Source organism: Pseudonaja textilis, chromosome 5, assembly GCF_049901715.1.
Source record: "Pseudonaja textilis isolate UNSWEBS1 chromosome 5, rPseTex1.2, whole genome shotgun sequence".
Taxonomy (NCBI): domain Eukaryota; kingdom Metazoa; phylum Chordata; class Lepidosauria; order Squamata; family Elapidae; genus Pseudonaja; species Pseudonaja textilis.
The window spans coordinates 46,159,851-46,179,569 of record NC_141994.1 but is presented as its reverse complement, the minus strand read 5'-3'; the positions used below and the strand labels follow the sequence as shown (position 1 = coordinate 46,179,569).

General features: G+C 35.6%; 1 protein-coding gene across 7 annotated transcripts in view; it reads left to right on the top strand.

Annotated features, from left to right (window-relative positions):
• Positions 1-18,696, top strand: part of ZC3H7B (zinc finger CCCH-type containing 7B) — a 50,848-nt gene extending 32,152 nt beyond the window's left edge. For all 7 annotated transcript variants that reach the window (XM_087934750.1, XM_087934744.1, XM_087934746.1 and 4 more), the window contains exons 14-23: positions 54-259; positions 1,679-1,779; positions 2,660-2,841; positions 3,944-4,029; positions 8,467-8,600; positions 8,987-9,092; positions 13,693-13,801; positions 14,727-14,857; positions 15,888-16,051; positions 16,852-18,696. In XM_087934750.1, the coding sequence (XP_087790876.1) occupies positions 54-259; positions 1,679-1,779; positions 2,660-2,841; positions 3,944-4,029; positions 8,467-8,600; positions 8,987-9,092; positions 13,693-13,801; positions 14,727-14,857; positions 15,888-16,051; positions 16,852-17,044 (1,412 nt within the window). In that variant the 3' untranslated portion in view covers positions 17,045-18,696. The remainder of the gene's footprint in view (positions 1-53; positions 260-1,678; positions 1,780-2,659; positions 2,842-3,943; positions 4,030-8,466; positions 8,601-8,986; positions 9,093-13,692; positions 13,802-14,726; positions 14,858-15,887; positions 16,052-16,851) is intronic.
• The last annotated feature ends 1,023 nt before the right edge of the window (positions 18,697-19,719 follow it).

The following is a 19,719-nucleotide window of genomic DNA, read 5'->3' as shown; positions in this document are numbered from 1 at the left end:
CTGATTCTAGCATCCACTCCATGTATGGTGTTCTGATGTTTGTTGCTTTGTAGATATGCTTAACAAGCAGGATTGTAAGTATGGGGATAACTGCACCTTCGCGTATCACCAGGAGGAGATCGATGTGTGGACAGAGGAGCGAAAGGGGACACTCAATCGTGACCTCTTGTTTGATCCCCTGGGTGGGATCAAGCGAGGTAGCCTGACTATTACCAAGATCTTGAAAGAACACCAGGGCATATTCACCTTTCTTTGTGAGGTATGAAATAGGCAATGCAGGCCTGCAAGATTGTATTTTCATGATATTGTCCACTGTCCCTTTACTATTTGTTTGCTGGATCACATCATAGGAAAACTGTCCAATGCTAGTTTTCGACATTTGGGTTTTGAAGATAATCATCACAAACTCACTCACTGTCACATATCAATTGAGCTACGAACAGAAAATGCTGATATGAGAATGAGTGACGTTATTTCTTTCCATAAAAGTTTATGGGCAGCCTAGAAAAGCAATCAGTTGAAAACTTTTTTAGTTTCCACATGGAACAAGCATGTATTTGTTTTTTAAGTAATTGGTCAGAGAATCATTAAGTAGTTCATGCATTGCAATAAATTACAGCTTGCTGAATAAACCGGTTGGAAAAACATACTACGTGATATAGCTGTATTTTCACAACACACGTAACACATTACTAAATCCCAAACAAATAATGCCTTGAAATTGAGTGTTATATTTGGCTTCATAAGACTTGTTGTTTTTTTATTGTGAAGCTGTTTTGAGCTATCATGTTTGCAGATGACACAATTAGAAAGGATATAGCTAATACTGAGAAGATAGGAATAACAATCAAAATAATAGATAAATTGATTTAAAATAATGATATTTGGTAGAATCAAATGCAAAGTATTTTGCTTAGAAAATAAAAAAAATGTATCAGTATAAAAAAAGGATATTTGGGTTAGTAATAGTACTTTTGAAAAATTCCTGAAGCCCCAATTTCCAAAGTAATAAATGGTTCTGCTATTTGGTATTCATCAAACCTTACCTCCTGTATTATGATAATTCTAGTTATTGCATTTTAAAGGATTTAGACAAAACGGGAGAGGTTCAGATAGCAGCAATGAGAAAGAACAAAAGCTTATAAGACATATGAAAAGAGTAAGAATTCAGAATGCTTAACCTTGGAAAGAGAAATGTGGAAAAGGATCAGGGGGTGCTCTTCAAATATCTTAAAAGAGGTCACATACAAAAAGGGTCAAGACATGTATAAATTATTCTGGAATTCAAAATATAAAATAATAGACTAAAGTGATAGAAAAGCAAATTTTGACTTAGAAAAGAGAGAAGGGATGAAATTTCCTTTTGGATGTGTTCAAGTAAGTAGAAGGTAGACATCTCTCAGAGATGCTGAGCAGAATCTACTGTCAATGACGAGTGACTCTGATTCTGAGCTGGAGCTTCCAAGTGTAAATTTTTGTATGTAAAATAATCTATAATCAAGAATTGGAGGGAAATGTATATTCTTGTAGGCAGAAATGGAAGTATATTGAAAGAAAATGTCATTGTCTTTCTTATAAATGTCAGAGCAAATAAGTCTAAACTGCTATTTTTATATATACATTATATTTACTTATATTACTTTATTATATTTATATATATGTGTGTGTGTGTTTGCAGATCTGCTTTGATAGCAAACCTCGAATAATCAGCAAAGGGCTCAAGGACTCTCCAGCAGTGTGCTCCAACCTAGCTGCAAAACATAGTTTTTATGATAATAAGTAAGTGGTTTGGACCTGTCTTCAGCCAGTAATATGTAACTATTTATAAAAGGCAAACTGAGCCACAAAGTCACAATTATATTTCTTCTATAAAAAGAACCGTGTTATGCTACTTTGTAGGAATGTTGAAAAGATTACTCATTCCTGATCCCACAGGCATTATTCAATGGTTATATTGAGCTGCTCTCATTACTAGCTGGTAGTTTGAAGTAGCTCCATACAGCTATGCCTATTTTAATCATCACACTAAACAGTTTTGATTCGGCTGAAATGCTGTTTCCAGGAGGCTACTAATCCTTAAGCATCTTACTAACTTATTAAGATGTATTTCATTTGCTTCCAGAGCATTTTCTCACCATCTATTTTTTAGTACCCTGAAACAAATAATTTGTAGTTTAAATTGTCTTTTTGTTTAAGGGAGTAAAACCAACAGCAACTCTAAAAAAATAAGTCTCGATGTATAATATAATTGAAACAAAACCGGCAATTACAGGGCTGGGAGTGGAGTTGAGAGGTACCAGGCCAACATTTAAAGCATCTTTTTTCTTTGTATTAATAATGTAAATGTTATTATGCTAATACCAATCATAACACTTGGAGAACTTAATACAAATACAAGTATAATATAACCTGGTTTAAAGATGTATACAAGGAATTAATTTCTGAAGAGATGGCGTAGGGAGCAAGAGTCAATTCACAGCATCTGGATGATAGCTATTAAGATTGAATTAACCTACTCATCCATCACTATGCCCACCATAAGTATCTGATGAGTGAAAGATACAAACTGAAAAATGGCTGGTTTTGTCTCAGTCTACCATTGTTCTTAGTAACTGTCTTTTTAATGAAGATTAACATGAAAGAATCTCTCTTTTTGCAGGTGTCTGGTTCACATTGTTCGTTCCACCTCTCTAAAATACTCTAAAATCCGCCAGTTTCAGGAGCATTTTCAGTTTGATGTCTGCAGGCATGAAGTGCGTTATGGCTGCTTACGTGAAGATAGTTGCCATTTTGCTCATAGCTTTATAGAGCTTAAAGTTTGGCTGCTGCAGCAGTATTCTGGTAAGTAGTCACTTGCTTGGGACTGTGTAGAGGACTGCAGGGAGGTTAGTTTCAGGCTTCAATGTGTGCACTGTTTCTCTGAGCTCCCACTGAGAATGTCATCTGGAAATTGAAGAAAGGAAAAATAAAATAAAATAAAATATGTTGTAAAAATTATATGTATAATACTCTTGGTTATAGAACTGCCTGTTTCCTCTAGCAAAATTGATTGGGTCCAATGGGGCAACCTTAATTAATGTCCTACATGCATGATTATATAATGAGGAGGATTTGAAGGAAGAGTTTTAGTTATGAATATTGCAAACTTTGCAAAAAGTATTTGCTCTAAATTGGGTCCCTGATGAGAATAACTGGGGATCGAAGATCAAGAGGGAAGGCTGAGAGTAAGACTGTGTTTGGGACATTTGGCTTGTGTGCCTTGCAATAACCCTTTTGCAACAATTGTGCAGAAATGAATAAGTAACAGAACCATTTTCCTCACCCTAGGTTTGTAGCCTTGAACACACAATATTTTGGCCATTGTTGAATGAAGAGTGCAAACCTTTAGTATTCCATCCAGTCCTCTCTGGATGTAGAAATCAACAGTTGCAGACAGTGGCTTTGAATGAATTTGTGTATGTAGTAAAAGGGAAGGTAGACTTTATTTCAGTTCTTGAATTTGCACACAAAAGTAGTAGGACTTTAGAACAATTATTATAAGTAATAATAAACATAATCCTTGACTAATTTGTGTCTTCTGTAGAACATTGTAGAATGTGTTTGGGGAATTCGTTTGAACTGAATTGTTAGCATCCTTTACTATAGTGAGACAATGCTCATCCAGTTACTCGCTAAGGGCAATAATTCCAATATTAAATGTTTATTTTTAAATTTTAGGTGGAAGATATATTGTACAACCTTTTACGTACACTTCTGAACATTTTGTTACTATGAAGTGTCACTTTCTTCAATATTTGCAAATATACAGTGGATTCTGATTAAATTCAGGAAAAGGAGTATCTCAGAAATACTTGCTTCCTCACTGATAGGACAAAGCAATGAGAGAGTTTTTACTATGTTATAATATTCTGTTAAATCTCTGGAGCTGCTTTTGTCATCCTAGGAATGACCCATGAAGATATTGTACAAGAATCTAAAAAATTTTGGCAGCAAATGGAGGCGCATGCTGGCAAAGCAAACAACAATATGGTAACCTATCTAGTTATATTTTAATCCTCATATAAAGCAGAATTACATGAATAAATTAAAGAAGTTAAAAGTTTTAAATGAATAAAATAGTCAGGACATAAAAATATAAGAAGCCTATGTAAAAGACATTATTCTAGTGAAAGCTTAAAAATAAACTATCAAAATCTAAAGTACTTCAGGGAACAGTAGTGTATATGTGGTGCCTAAAGGAAGTATCAGGGTATTCCCTGTGGAAAGGTGTTCCAACTGAGTAGTCCCTTCCCCTTACGCTATTCAAGTAAGGGACAAAAAATATTTTATGTAATCTGGCTCCAAGCCAACCAAGAGTTTAACATTAATCACTGTTTGAATTTGATCTGGAAATGGAATGGCAACCAGTATGGCTGAAAAAGAATTTTTAGGATGACACAATTGTAGTAATCAATCCCATAACTGAGATAGAGCCTCTTTTGGATTAACTAAAATTCTGAACCATCTTCACAGATTGCTTAGTTTGTAACTCAAGTGATAGGTGAGAAGTGCTTGTATTAGAGATTCTATTTGTCATCTGATATAAAACCCAATACCCCCCCCCCCCGGCAAAAACAGGAATACATTAACTGCAGGCCTGGAGTTTCAAGTACTTTCTGATCCCTAGTAGAGAGGGCCCTGCCCTTATCTAGTGTGTGGGAATGTGTTCTTCCAAAAGGTGTTGAAAAAGTTGTCTTCAGAATTGGAGTGAGAGAAAAAGCTTGTCTTGGACAACTCTGCTTTTTTTCTGCTTTTTATATGAGGTAGCAGCACACAATGCATGTTTTCAAAAACTGGATTAATTCTGAAAATAATTTCTGGATGTATTTTCAACAAATGTTCCTTGTGGTTAGCTTCCCTTCAACTGCTAGTCATGTGTTAGTTGTTGTGCTTTGAGAATTTCTTGCAAATAAGCGTATCTGAAAATAGTCATCAGTGGGAGTACATTGGCAAATTCTGATGGAGATTGGCTAAAACAAAGACAGGAGAAGATTACAAGAACTTTATATGTCCTTATATCTAAATAAAGCTGCCTCATATCTCTCTAGAAAGCTTACATCTTCTAGGCCAATATAGTGTTGAATAAAAAGAAAGGTACAGACCAGACAAGAATTCAAAATTACAGGCCAATATCTCTCTTAAATACAGATTATAAAATATTTTCAATAATTATTGTTGAAAGATTTAAAAATTATTTAAATGAATTCATACATAGTGATTCAAATGGCTTCCTCCCAAATAGACAAACAAAATATATTGTGAGAATAGTCTTAGACGCTCTTGAATTCTATGAAGAACATAACAATCGACAGGCAGCCTTATTATTTCTAGATGCCCAGAAAGCCTTCGACAACATAAATTGGCCCTTTCTAATGAAACAGTTAAAACACATGGATATTGGTGAAAAGTTTTTAAAGATAATTATGTTAATATATATACAACAAGAAGCAAAAATAATAATAAATGGAGAATTGTCAAATAATGTCTACATACAAAAAGGTACAAGACAAGGCTGCTGTCATGTCCTTGGTAGAGTCGGGCTCTGAGGTAGAGGAGGAACAGCTGACAGGGAGTGGAAGTATGGCTCCGGAGGCTGAGGAGGAGGCTAGAGAAGGGCAGAGGCTGGCTGGGCAGTCAGAGGAAGAACCAGGCCATCCCCTATGCATCCTAGGACACACAGGGAGGAACGGAGAAGGCAACAACTTGGCTTATGAGAGAGGAAGCAGCCATGATTCTCCTCATTGGTTGCAGCTGGGGAGACTAGTATATAAGAGAGACGATAACACAGCGTTGCCAGAAACAAAGCGTGTGTTATTTTGGGCTGAAGTTATCTTGGTTGGCGTCCTTCCAACAAACTCTGCCTTGTTATCTCCTTGAATTTGGTAATTACTTATCCTGGTCCATTGTGAAATTTCGTCATTGTAGTTTGGTTTTTTTATTTCCCCTCTATCTGCTCATTAAATTCGGACTGTATTGTTTTCCTTTGAAGACTATTTTTGAGTACGTTTTATCTCCAACTGAGAATTATTGAACAGTGGGGCCAAGTTGGAGGCATTAAAGGACATTTATTTATGTTTTGGATTTTGTTATGTTTGTGTTATGCTCTGGGTCATCACAGCTGCCCTCTGTCCCTGTTACTATTCATATATACATTAGAGGTTCTAACGAGAATAATTAGGCAAGAAGCACAGATCAAAAGATTGGAAATTAAAAAAGAAAATTTTAAATTACAAGCATATGCCGATGACTTAGTATTTTTCTTGGAAGACCCTGAACAAACAGATCCGATATTATTAGAAAAACTTGAAGAATACAGAGAAGTAGCTGGTTTGAAAATAAATAAAGAAAAAACAAAAATCATAACTAAGAATATGACCAGCAAACAAAGAGAAAACCTTGTTAAGCTATTAGATATTCAAATAGTACAAAAAATAAAATACCTAGGAATTAATATTTTGGCACACTGTTCAACAATTAAGGAGGATAATTATGAGAATCTATTGAGACAAATTAAAACAGATTTAGAAAATTGGAATAATCTTCAACTATCATTAATAGGCAGAATTTCAGCAATTAAAATGAACATAGTACCCAAAATTTTGTTTTTATTCCAAAATATACCTATTAAATTAGGAAAAAAATTCTTTAAAGATCTGAATAAAATAATGTTAAATTTTGTGTGACAGGGTAAAAGACCAAGAATCAAATTAAAACATTTACAAGATGCAAAAGAAAGAGGGGGATTAGGTTTTCCGTATTGGGAACTGTATTATCAAGCGGCCGCTTTAACATGGATTAAGGATAGAATAAACTTGGAAAATAAAACACTTACTTTTAGAAGGGCACGATCTATAACAAAGCTGGCATGCATATCTGTGCCCAGTAGACATATGACACACCAATATTTTTTGAGACATAAAATCAGAGAAGCCTTAATCTCAGTTTGGAATAAAATAAGATCGCAAAACTATATGGAAATTCCAAGTTGGCTTTCCCCCTTAGAAACTATATCATATCCGAATCTCTACAACCAGAAAAAGGCAATCACATATAAAGATATCCTAACAGATGAAGGAAGATTAAAACAAAGACTGGAACTTAACCAGCAGGGCTTAACGTTGGAATGGTGGGCATATCTCCAAGTACAATCCAGATATGAAAGGGATAAAAAAGAATGGGGAATAAATTATCAAAATACAATACTAGATAAAATATTATTAGGATCAGAGAAGAAACAAATAAAGAAATTGTATAACTTTATTAGATTATAAGATGTATGAGGAGCAAGTGAAAGAACCAATGTTAACTTGGGCTAGAAATTTCGGCCATAACATAAATTTGGATCAATGGCAGCAAATTTGGGATCGGAATAAAAAGATTACATTAGCCACATCGTGCAAACAAAGCCTGTTCAAGATGTTTTATAGATGGCATCTTCCACCTACCAGGTTAGCCAAAATGTATAGCCTATATGCTGGAAATGTCTGAAAGAATGGGGCACCTATTATCACATGTGATGGGATGCAAGAAAATACAAGAATTTTGGCACAAAATATGGCAATGGTTAGAAGAAATGTTGGACCTAAAAATAAATTATATACCAGAAATGTTTTTATTGGGAAGAATAAATGAGAATTTCAGAAAAGCAGATACATACCTAATCATTCATGTTATTACAGCTGCAAGATTATCAATTACCCAAACATGGAAGTTAAGAGGAATACCAAACGATGAAGCAATAATAGAAAAAAAAATTTCAGTGCGCTGAGTTAAATAGTATGACGTTAGAACTGAAGGAGTGAGACACTTCAGAATTCTATGCAATATGGGAAATATAAATGGAGGGATATGGAAGGAAGTCTAAAAATGTGAAATAGAATTTAAGATTATATTGCAACATAATATCTAAGATAGAAATTGATACAAAGATTACAATGTAAATATATAGCTGTATATATTTATATAAATGTTTATACTGTTTAATGATATTTCGCTCATATAACAATGAAAAGACTGAGATATATATGTCAAAAAGATCACCACATTCAATGTTTTTAAAATCTAATTTTCAATAAAAATTTAAAAAACAAAAAAAGAGACCTCTTGTGTCAGGAAATGCTATTGATACAAAGAGCATTTTGTGCATTAAGTATCCTAAAGAGAATAGCTTTGCTTTGTATGTGCGTGTGTGTGTGTGCGTGCGCACATACACAGTACATGATACTGTGAATGTTTATTTTCAGTCCTATATGTACAGTCTCTTTCAGCTTCTCATTTGGCGATGATGGGAAATTAGCAACAAGGATTCTTATCTTATTGGATGTTTTTATAGCTGTGTTTTGTTGTTTGCTTTTTCCATAAAATAATATATCTTAGAACACAGCACAGGTTTCACTGTTAACTTCGTTTTCTCCTTCCTGATTTTAGGCATCTGTCAGAACTCCCATTTCCAATACTTTTGACCTCCAGATGAAATTTGTGTGTGGCCAATGTTGGAGAAATGGACAAGTTGTGGAACCAGACAAAGACCTCAAATACTGTAGTGCCAAAGCACACCATTGGTAGGCATCTTTCCCTTATCTGTTTCCTCTTCTCCCTGTGATGTAGAACTTCCTCCTGTGATTATTTTGGTATCTTGTATTGAAATAACTGATCAGTTTTATTTTTAGTGCAGTCTATAAATATTCATGACTAGATATGCTGCTGACAGCTTATGTGCTCCTGCAGTTTTGTTTCTCAGTTAATATTGATGAAAAATGCACGTTCCATTGTCATAGCTTTTTCCTTGGTGGGATTATGGTTATGGTTCATCTGTTTGGACCCTTCCTTGGTTGCCATGAAAACTGAACTTAGTAAGAATTATCATTTTTAATGTTCCATTATTGTGATGTGTTTTTATAGCATTTGTTTTTTGCCTGCCTATTTTTTTGCAACATGCTTCCTCCAGTTGGACCAAGGAGCGCCGTGTCCTGCTAGTGATGTCCAAAGCAAAAAAAAAGTGGGTATCTGTTCGACCCCTGCCGTCTATCCGCAATTTCCCTCAGCAATATGATGTAAGTAATGCTCTCCTTTGCACAACACTGCCTATCCTATCTTGCCTTCCATCCTGCCGAGGTTGGTAAAATGAGGACCCAGATTGTACAGTGCTGTAAGCACTGTAAAGTGGTAAATAAGTCTAAACGCTATTGCTATTGCTTGAGGGTCTCCATGCAGGAAAATGGGAGCAAGAGCTCATATGGTGAAGGAGATGCTCAGTAGTCAGTAGTGAAATTCAAAGGTATCTGCCATTCAATATTGAGTGAATATTTGATACCTATTGACATATGCATTCAACTCACTTTGATTGTAGTGTTTCGGAATTGTTTGGTTCCAAAAGTGACAAATATATCTTACATTTCTTTCTTTCTTTTATGCAGACTATAGGTAGAGCAACAGGTATAAAAAGCTTGATATTCTTCTAGAAAAGATGTAACGTATTCTGTCATTTGAAAAGCTGAATAGTTAGTCAAACATTTGTTTTAAAAGGAAGTTTAAAAAAATAAATACAACACTTAAAAATGAAAACAACACAGTCACAATTGAAACTATTGCCTTTGGGGATCACTTTTTTGAAGGCGAATAGGACTAGAAATAACATTTTATATAAATAGATGAAAAAGTACACGTTGATGCATGCAGTGAGATATGTATTTGCATAAACTTTATGTATATCCTTGAGCAAATGCTTCCCGAGAATTCTAATATGCTCTATTTTCTTTGGGAAAAAAAAATCACAAAATTTAAGTCTGGTATGAAAGGAAATGTTATTCCACCTAATTGTGTCTTTGTTGATTGGTAGAATTATGTGCAGATTTTTTGGTATTTTTGGAAATATCAGCTCAATCTGTTTCTAATTGGAATGTCTGCCTCTTTCCTTTGAACAAAAAGCCAATATATTTTGTTTGCATATGTGAGTGATGAGTAAGAACAAGGGAGGGAGATATAAACAGATCATTCTTCTAATATACATGAATGGTTTTAATTATAGAATGGAAATTGGAAACTCCAATATAGGGCATGGTCTTTAAAGAACTGTAAAAGATTTTTTTCACAGAAATCTTTCTTCAAGTTCTCTTAGGATGTGTGATTACATTTTGTGCCCAAAGAGGTCAAACTTTAAGGGAATCTCTGGGGAGAGAATTCCAAAGTCAGGATGCCATTTCTGAATATCCTATCTCCAGGCACTATCTATCTGCCCAACTCATGTTAGTTGCAGTGGGACTTGGAAAAAGATCTCTGAGATTGATCTTAAAAATTTGGCTGGCTTATGTAAAAGAAGTTAGCCCTTAACATGTCTGGATTCTATGCCACATAAGGTTTTCTGAATTTGAAAAAGCAATCAGAAGATGCATTTTATTTTGGAATAGCTGCAAAGCTGCAGCTTATGTACTATATATTAATCAGAGACAATGTCCTTATGTAGTATATATTCATTGTTAATTGATCAAGTAATTTCTGCTGAGGAGTTGTATCCAATCCATGAAGTCTAAAACTTATATGAAAACTTATGTAAAAAGCTTTCTAAAAACATAGGAACCATTTGGGCTTAAAACCTTCACCTTCATACTACACAACTGTGTTTTTTGCAAGGTTTCATAGTCGTATTTCATGTTCCAATCAAAATAGTGTCTTCCTTGCCTTGGAAAATAAATAATATGATTGCTTGGAGATGACGTGGCAACTCTGCATTTTGAATATTTATTTTAGTGAGCATTAATTTAATTTTAAGGGAAAAGAAGCACTTAAGCGAATTAAGAAGCTGTTATGTAATGGCAAGTTTCAATACAACAGATGTTAAGTGACAATGGCTTGTTACTTATTCTTCTCAGCTGTAGATGCAATTCTCAAAAGGTAGGACTGGTATATGAGGCTGGATTAGATCCGCTTTGGGAATCTAGCCTTATTGGTATCCATTTCCTGAAGAGAGATGTGATTTGGTACAGAGCTACTTTCTGATATGACAAGAGAGTTGGCAAATGGGCCTTCAGAACCTTTATCTAAACTTTGTCATGGATGTTTTTTCTTAAACAATGACCATAGCATTTTGAGGCTGATACAATAGATCCACACCCTGAAATACCCTGATCAGGTTTTTTTCTGTTTCATTTTAAAGATAATATATGGAAAGGAGGGTAAAACATTAAAGTTTGAAGACCTTACCTAGATGATTGAGTACTGCGTAAGGGGAACATAATGTTGAGGCAATGCAGGACCATAGAAATATTATCTAATTAATATAAGAAAAATGTTGCCAAATTAGTTTAATATCTCTGTAGTGGCCAGCCAGATCCCTATGTTAATCTTATAGGTGAAACTGAAGATTATAACTGTCATACTGCTGGTTTCAAGCATCTGCATGACAGATCCAGCTTTGCATTGCCGGTGAGATTTTATCAGATAATCAGAGTTGGAAGGGACCTTGCAGGTCATCTAGTCCAACCCACTGGCCAAGCGGGAGACCCTACACCATTTCTGACAAAGGGCAGTCCAGTCTCTTCTTGAAAGCCTCAAGTGGGGTGGGAGAGTGACACATTGATGGAGGCATGGCCTTCAGAGATAGCAAACTTTCAGGAGACAGGAAAAGGGATTTGTCATGGCTATAAGGCAATGGAGCTTAAAGGACAAGCAAGTTTCCCTTATTTTGGCTTTCTTTAAGCAGAAGACGACTCAAGGAAAGGTAAAGGCAAACAGGTGATCTGCATAGCCAGAGATAAAGGAAAAGCAGATGCTATGGAGAAAAAGAGAAGAGCTTAGTGATATCGATTGTTCTGGAGACTGCTGCATATTATTTATTTCTAACAACTTATAAAGAAAAGAGTCATCCCTGCAGGATCCAATCTGGGTCGGCCACCAGTATTCTGAGCTTTCAGACTTGTGCCAAACTTTAGGGAACTTCTTTGACATATTCTGAGAGAGAGAAGTTCCCTGTGGATGGGGTCTAGCATGAGTCTGAAAATTTGGAAAACTAAACCTCTGTTCCCAATGACTGACTCTGTTTGGATCCTACAGCATTATCCTGGGACAGGTATATTTGCCTTCATCCTTGAGAGTCATTCTTGCATATTTTTGAAGGTAGAATGTGGTTCTGTTACTCTGGAAGAGAAGAAGGCAGGAAACTGTCCATAGATTCAAGCCCTATAATAGCAAAACCACTTAGACTTATATACCACTTTACAATGTTTTACAGCCCTCTCTAAGCAATTTACAGAGTCAGCATATTGGCCCCAACAATCTGGGTCCTCATTTTACCCACCCCGGAAGGATGGAAGGCTGAGTCAACCTTGAGCCTGGTGGGATTCGATCTGCCAAATTGTAGGCAGCCAGCTGCAGAAGTAGCTTGCAGTACTGCCCTCTAACCACTGCGCCACAGAGGCTCCTTTATAATGCAGGGAGTATGCCATTGTATTCTGCACTATAATAGGTTTTTTTGCACACTTTGTGCCATATTAATCCTGTTATTCCCTGTACAGGTAGCCCACAACTTAACAACAGTTGGCTTCGTAACCATTCACAGTTACAACGGCACTGAAAAAAGTGACTTATGACCATTTTTCACACGACCATTGCAGCATCTCCTTGGTAGTGATCAGAATTCAGGTGCTTGACAGCTGGCTCATATTTATGATGTTTACAGCATCCCGAGGTCATGTGATCCCCTTTTGCGACCTTTTGATAAGCAAAGTCAGTGGAGAAGGCAGATTCACTTAACAACCTTGTTACTAACTTAAGAACTACAGTGATTCACTTAATAACTACGGCAAGAGAAGTCATAAAATGGGGCAAAACTCACTTAACAAATGTCTCACTTAGCAACAGAAATTTTAGGCTCAATTGTAGTTGTAAGTTGAGGACTACCTGTATATCTTTTGTATCTGTTAATGATCAGAATGTTGAGATTGGCTGAGACCTGAGGCATGTGGATATCAGGCACACATTGAATATGTGTACTCCATGTGGTAAAGCCTCCAGCTAAAAGCCCTTAACAAAAACCAACCTCAGGAAAATAAGAGAATTTTAGCACATGGTGCAGAAATACTTCCGCATGAGATTTTCTAGATGCCATCTTGAAGATTTGCAATAACTGGCTATGCATATGACCAAGGGTATTACTTTTATCACCTTTCCCCCCTCTTTTCTGGCATGAAAATGTGCTTCCATCACCGCAGTACATAGGGCTGAGGAAGCTTACATTTTCCCATCCGGTGTGCTGAAGAACATTATTCTTCTCTTGCATTCATCTACAAGTATGTAGGCGGGAAAAAGGAAGAGGTGTTGAGATTGTTAAATCTCCTACCTGCCTGCATAAGCAAGCAGTTGGAGAGCTGAATGTAATGTACAGTAATCTAATGGGAAATGGGATGCTGATGCCGTTTGTTGTGTTTTCCAGTGACTCTTGTTCAAAGTGGCAAACAGAGTAGCAGCAGCTTTGAAACTTGTACCTTGCACTCCTCCAAGAAACTATATATGGGTAGTAGGTTGCCCCCATAGAAGCAATACTGAATGTGTAATGAATTCATAAAACTTGGCATATCTTTTCCTTATTTGATTTTTGCCAGCTTAATTCTCATGAGAGAGAAATTTCTGAAGGCTATAAATTTTGCTGTCTCTTCCCAGCTCTGTATTCATGCCCAAAATGGTAGGAAATGCCAGTATGTTGGAAATTGCTCCTTTGCCCATAGCCCTGAAGAGAGAGAGATGTGGACCTTCATGAAAGAAAATAAGAGTGAGTGGAATATTTAAATATGTATCTTTACATATATTTTTTGGAGCTACAGATTTATTCATGTGTTTGTTTGCCTGTCTGCCTGCCTGCCTTCTGGTTTCTCCCTCTCGTCCCCATCTCCAAGTACTCACTGACAATAAGAAACGCTCAGTGTCAATATAACTGGCTTCTGGTAAAATATAGTGTGCAAGCTGACAAAGTTTAACTAAGATTTAACATTATATGAATATTAAGTATTTAGTAAGTCATTATAATCTCAAGTTGGGGATTTATGTTTTGGAATGAATATGCAGATTCTGGTTTCCTGAATTCATGATTATCACCAGAATAAATACCCTCTTGAAAATGTCCAGGTGCTACAATGCAGTTTTAAATTAGCTTCCACTGATATTAATGAAAGGTATTTGAACTTCATTACATTAGAGTGGAAGTTGGCAATGTAATGAAAAGGAAAGATAGCTCTACCTTTTCAATAGTGGCTGCCTTTGAAAATGTCCCATGATATGGGGATTAGGCCAGATCCAGGACCTGAAAAGGGCTTGGTTGAAGCAGGATCTGGGCTGAATTGTGCAACTGTTTCATAGCAGCAGGTTTCAATGTTCAAAAGGAGCTACACTCCTTCTACTTCATTGATCAAATATACTAGACCGGCACCTATTCTAGGCCAGTCTTCAGATACTGTAGCTGAATGACAGCATGCGTACCTTGCATGGAAAAGATCCAAAGTTCAGTCCCTGGAATCCTGAAGCAGGGCCGAGGAAGGCTGTTTGTCCGACCTCTTGAAGAGTGCTGTGTGAAATTGAGTAAGATCTGACTTGGTAATAAAAAGCTTTTGATGTTGGCAGCCAAACATTCCTGTTTAGAACTATTGTGTTGGTAGGATGCAAAAGTCTCTTTAGCTGATCCATCTGGTGTATTGTTGCAGTTTTGGATATGCAGCAGACTTACGACATGTGGCTGAAAAAGCACAACCCTGGAAAGCCTGGAGAGGGAACACCTCTAACATCACGAGAAGGAGAAAAGCAGATCCAGATGCCCACTGACTATGCGGATATGGTAGTGCCATATTCTAGATAATGCGATACTTATTTTTATTTTGCACATGAATATTTTTATGATAAAAGTGCTACAAAAGGAAAACCATGTCAGCAATTTGCATCTTCAGGGAAGCTTTATACATGTTCAGCTGCTGCTGGTTTTGCCATCATTTTGCAAAATAAGATGGCACATCACAAGCGTCATCCCCAAGAGCCGTTCTCATTATCTCTAACGCCCACACACAGCTACTTGATGATGTGATGAGGTGGTTGTCAGCTCATCAACTTATGAAAGCAATGCGAAGAAAAAAATCCTCCCTATCTTGTATACTCTTGCTTTAAATCATGGCTCTTCCCCATGTGCTCTGCTGGAGATAATGATGCTCTGATCTCATTACACAGGGAAGGAAGTTTAGACTGTCACATTATGCATTATCACAGCTAGAATGATTGTTTATGCTGGAATAGAAGGCTGATGGCCCCTTAATAAATTACATGTTTTCCTAAGAAGCTCTGGAGATCTCAGAAGCCATTCAGTATATACATTTTACTAACATAAGATTTGTTCACCAGTAAGATACAGAGTTAGGTCATTCTACATTTATTGATTATATTTAGATGAGGATCACACTCGTAGGATTTTTTTTTGCAGAACAAATCCTCCCTGTTCCATCAATCAACATATCAATTGCAGCATGAACCTAGAAAATACTTAATAATTCATACTTTTGGTGATCCATCCAGCAGGTCTTGCTCTGTCAAGTAACCAACTGGAAACAGAAAAATATGTGCCACTTTTGGCAGAATCATTATCTTGGGCTCCTAAGTATTTTTCAATCCCTAGGAAACTTGACTATTTTAATGGTAGAAAATCTTTTGTTGATAGTTCTGTTAACAAATCAATATGAATCCTCAAAAGAACAATGGATTTAGCCATGGAAAAGTAGTTTTATTCAACATTAAAGGACTCATCAGCCATTTTTAGAGCAGTTATCAGTGCAACCTAGTAAAGGCATAGGACTGTGTTCTCTTGTTTTTCTGCTGGCTAGATGGGTTACCATTGCTGGCTTTGTGGGAAGAACAGCAACAGTAAGAAACAGTGGCAGCAGCACATCCAGTCTGAGAAGCATAAAGAGAAAGTCTTTACATCTGACAATGATTCTAGCTGCTGGAATTACCGTTTCCCAATGGGAGAGTTCCGGCTGTGTGAAAGGTACAACCCATAATATTTTCCCTTTTTTAGGTCATGTACTCCTGCAGAGTAGAGGGAGTATGTGAATGTTTTGCTGTAGTTTAACTACAGTTTAAAGGAAATTATCTCCGCTAAGTCTGTGACTCACATTGAGATATCTTTCATGGCTGCAGATAAGTCTTTAAATCAGTATTTCTCAGTCTTGGCAATTTAAAGATATATGGATGGCAACCCCCAGAATTCCCCAGTATGCTGGCTAGGGAATTCTGGGAGTTGAAATCCATACAAGATTTTATGGTTGTATGCCAAGGTTGAGAAACGTTAACTTAAATGCAGAATTTTTCTTGCAAAGATAGGATTAAATATGCATTCAGATATAATATACTCATGTCCTTGTTTACCAACGAAAGAAATAGTGTTTTTAAAGCAAATTAGTACCTTATATTCTTACAATAGATATAGGAACTGTGTTTACCACTGGGCTGATGATTTCAGAAGCTCTTAAAATCTTGATTTATAGTTTCTCTCTTCTAATATTGATTCTATAGTTAATCTTCATAATTGATTATACCAGTTTTCATGTGGTTCATTTGAAAGTAGCCACTTTGTCAGCAGAACATTTTGTTAACTGATCTAGATTCCCATGTGCTAGAACCTGGATTGTTTGCTGAAACATCTGTCCCTTTCATGTGTGGGCCCTGAGACTTTAGAGAAAGATCTTTCTGTAATTTAAAATTAACTTTCTGAGTTCAAATACTAGAAAATTAAAGAAGAGAAATTCCTATTTAAAATATTGACAATTGTGTACTGCCCTCCTACAGGTTCCAGAAAACAAAAGGCTGTCCTGAAGGAGAGAAATGTAACTTTGCTCATGGACAAGATGAGTTGACAGAATGGCTTGATCGGAGGGAAGTAATGAAGCAGAAACTGGCCAAAGCTCGAAAAGATATGCTGTTGTGCCCTCGAGATGATGACTTTGGCAAATACAGCTTTCTATTACGTGATAGTATATAATTCTGGGTTGTGGTGGAAATGAGCAGACTTTTCAGAACTGGAGCAAGATAAAGCTTGGGCGGTTACAAAGAGCCTGAAAATTGTTCCAATACCGTGGCTTTGATTTTAAGATAATCAAAATGATTCACTAGTGTTGAAAGAAATTAAGGATTGAATCATCCGTAGCCAGTGGACACAATGCTTCTATCATTTCGTTTTCCAATTTTTTTTTGGTCAATTACCAGCTTCCTTTTCTCTTTTTCTTTCATAAAAGAGAAGATTTTTTTCTTTTTTTAATTTTCCAACCAGATTCTTATTTTGAGCATTTAATTTTTGATGGGATATTGTGGTATTACAGAAGCAAGCATAGAGCAAGGAGATATGTCAAAGATTCAGGGTTTTGTTCAAGCTAAACATTTGTGTTGGGTCTTTCTGGTCACAAACCATAGTGTTGAAATTAACAATACAAAATGTTAAATATGAATAAGATATAAGCTTCCCCCACTTCAATCTGGTTCTAAAACGTTCAGATTATTCTGGTGGTTGCTTTTAAATAATAGTAGTAAAGTATTTACTATTTAATACTACTAAGTGGTAATTAAAGAAATACTAGTAAAGAATACATTATGTCTTTTTCTCCTTATAGCCAGAATTCCATCACAGATGAAAGCAAAGAATTTTAATCCTGTCACATGACATTAGAAAGGCCATTGGCTGCCTTTGGAAGCAATTAGTTTTTTTCATATTAAAGATTATTGAAAATACAATAGATATTTGATTGATTTAGGCCTTGTATGAATATACATAAGTCAAAGATAACTTTTATTTCTGAAGATATGTCAGCAATCACAACCGTTAATTTTTGCTTCTTTAGAGAGAACTTTAAAGATATCTGAGAATTTTCATGTTCAGGAACATGTTAATATGTTTGGGTTTCTGCAGAGAACCTGCTTGTTGAAAAAGAATAGTTACCCACTATACATATAGTCTTGTCTTTAGTAGGTACAGTTCTGGTAGCTGTGAAAAAACAGTAATGATGGAAATGAGATGAAAGGATTTAGTTTGTTATCCAGGAGTGGATTTTATAAATCTGAATGTGCCAAAGAATCAGGTTTGTAAACTTTCTTTGGCATTAATAATTTAGCACTAATTATAAAAGTATCTTGATAATTTTGATTTCAAGGAGGAAAAGAAATTAAACATTTTCAAAATAAATTATAAAAATTCATGTGTTTAAATTGCAAATAAGAGACTTGCAATTGAATGTTTTGTATCTCAAACCAATAGAAGTTAAATATAAGACTAGAACATTAACTTTCTTTCCCTTTTCTTAAATACGAACAAGAAAATTTCCTTACATTAAATTTCCAATATTTAATGTATATGTGAAAAGAACTTCAAGAGGCTGTAATTTAAAGCATCTTTACTAGGAATTAAGTTCTACTAACTTAGTGGTCAATTGAGTAATAAAGTCAGAAAAATATGATAGTAACATTTCACATAATTATTATAACAGATTGTAGGAAAAAAAGTTACATTGTTTGATGTGATAGGAGGAAACAAATGATTCACAGTGTATGGATTTTGCAACTGTAACCAAAAAAAACCCAGCATTTTTAGTGCAATTATCTTTATTGGTCTGATAGGGAAGTACATGTATGTTTTGGATATATGGTGCTACAAAATTGGCTTTTATACTTTTGCAAAGTGGATGAAGGCATGGTGTAACCTGGATGTCAAGGTTTCATGTAAAGATATCTATCTAGAATCTATGGGCTTGCTTACAAAATGCTTATCTCTTAAGTGTGAATGCTATAGAATGTTATACTTTCTTCTTTTGAAGTAATATCAGTCAAGATGATCTACCCTTATTCATATGAAGAAGAAAAATTATAATTATAAAATGTATAATAATTATAAAGGAAATGCAGTTAGTAGGAAGAACATGTCAGTCTCTTTTTCTGCTATTAATTACATAGATGGATTATTAACTCACACTTGTCTGATAACTTTAATTACTCATTTCCACCCATCACAAATTTTGGTCTAAAATAATCTGTTCCCTTAATAAAAGCAAGTATTTGGGGTTTATTTTTATGATGTAAAGATCAGCCTTTCCTGAAAAAAGTTTGGATGCTTTTTTCTAAATTTTGAAGAAGAATATCTTAGCATCATGCACCTGATGCCCTCCAAATGTGTTAAATTGCTACCTCCATCATAAATACTGAACATGGTAATTGACTGTGCTGACCTTCAATGAAATAAATTGTTCATCTAGAGGGTGCCTGAGCAGGGAAATTTGTGTATGGGGTAGAGAATCTTTGTATTTCTAAATCGTTTTGAAGTACTTAAATTCTCAAATTGTCATCCTGTTGTGGAACCCATACACATCAGGGTTAAAAATTGTCTAAACCAGCCTCTCCTCAGTTTGATTGTTATAGAACTTGCAACAAGACTTTTCAGATTCTGTTATACGCTTTCCATTATCCTAGACGTTATTTTTATAAAAAGAGTACATTTTTGTCTCTTGCCTCACTAATTAAATACTGTAGTCTTAATTATTGTTTCTGGATTAAATGAAGTCACAGGACTCCAGTTGCAATTAAATGAGCTAGATGCATTCCTTCTTCCCATGCATAGATGTGTTGAGTATGTTACACAATACACTATTATCTGTTCAATTTGTTGAAAATGAG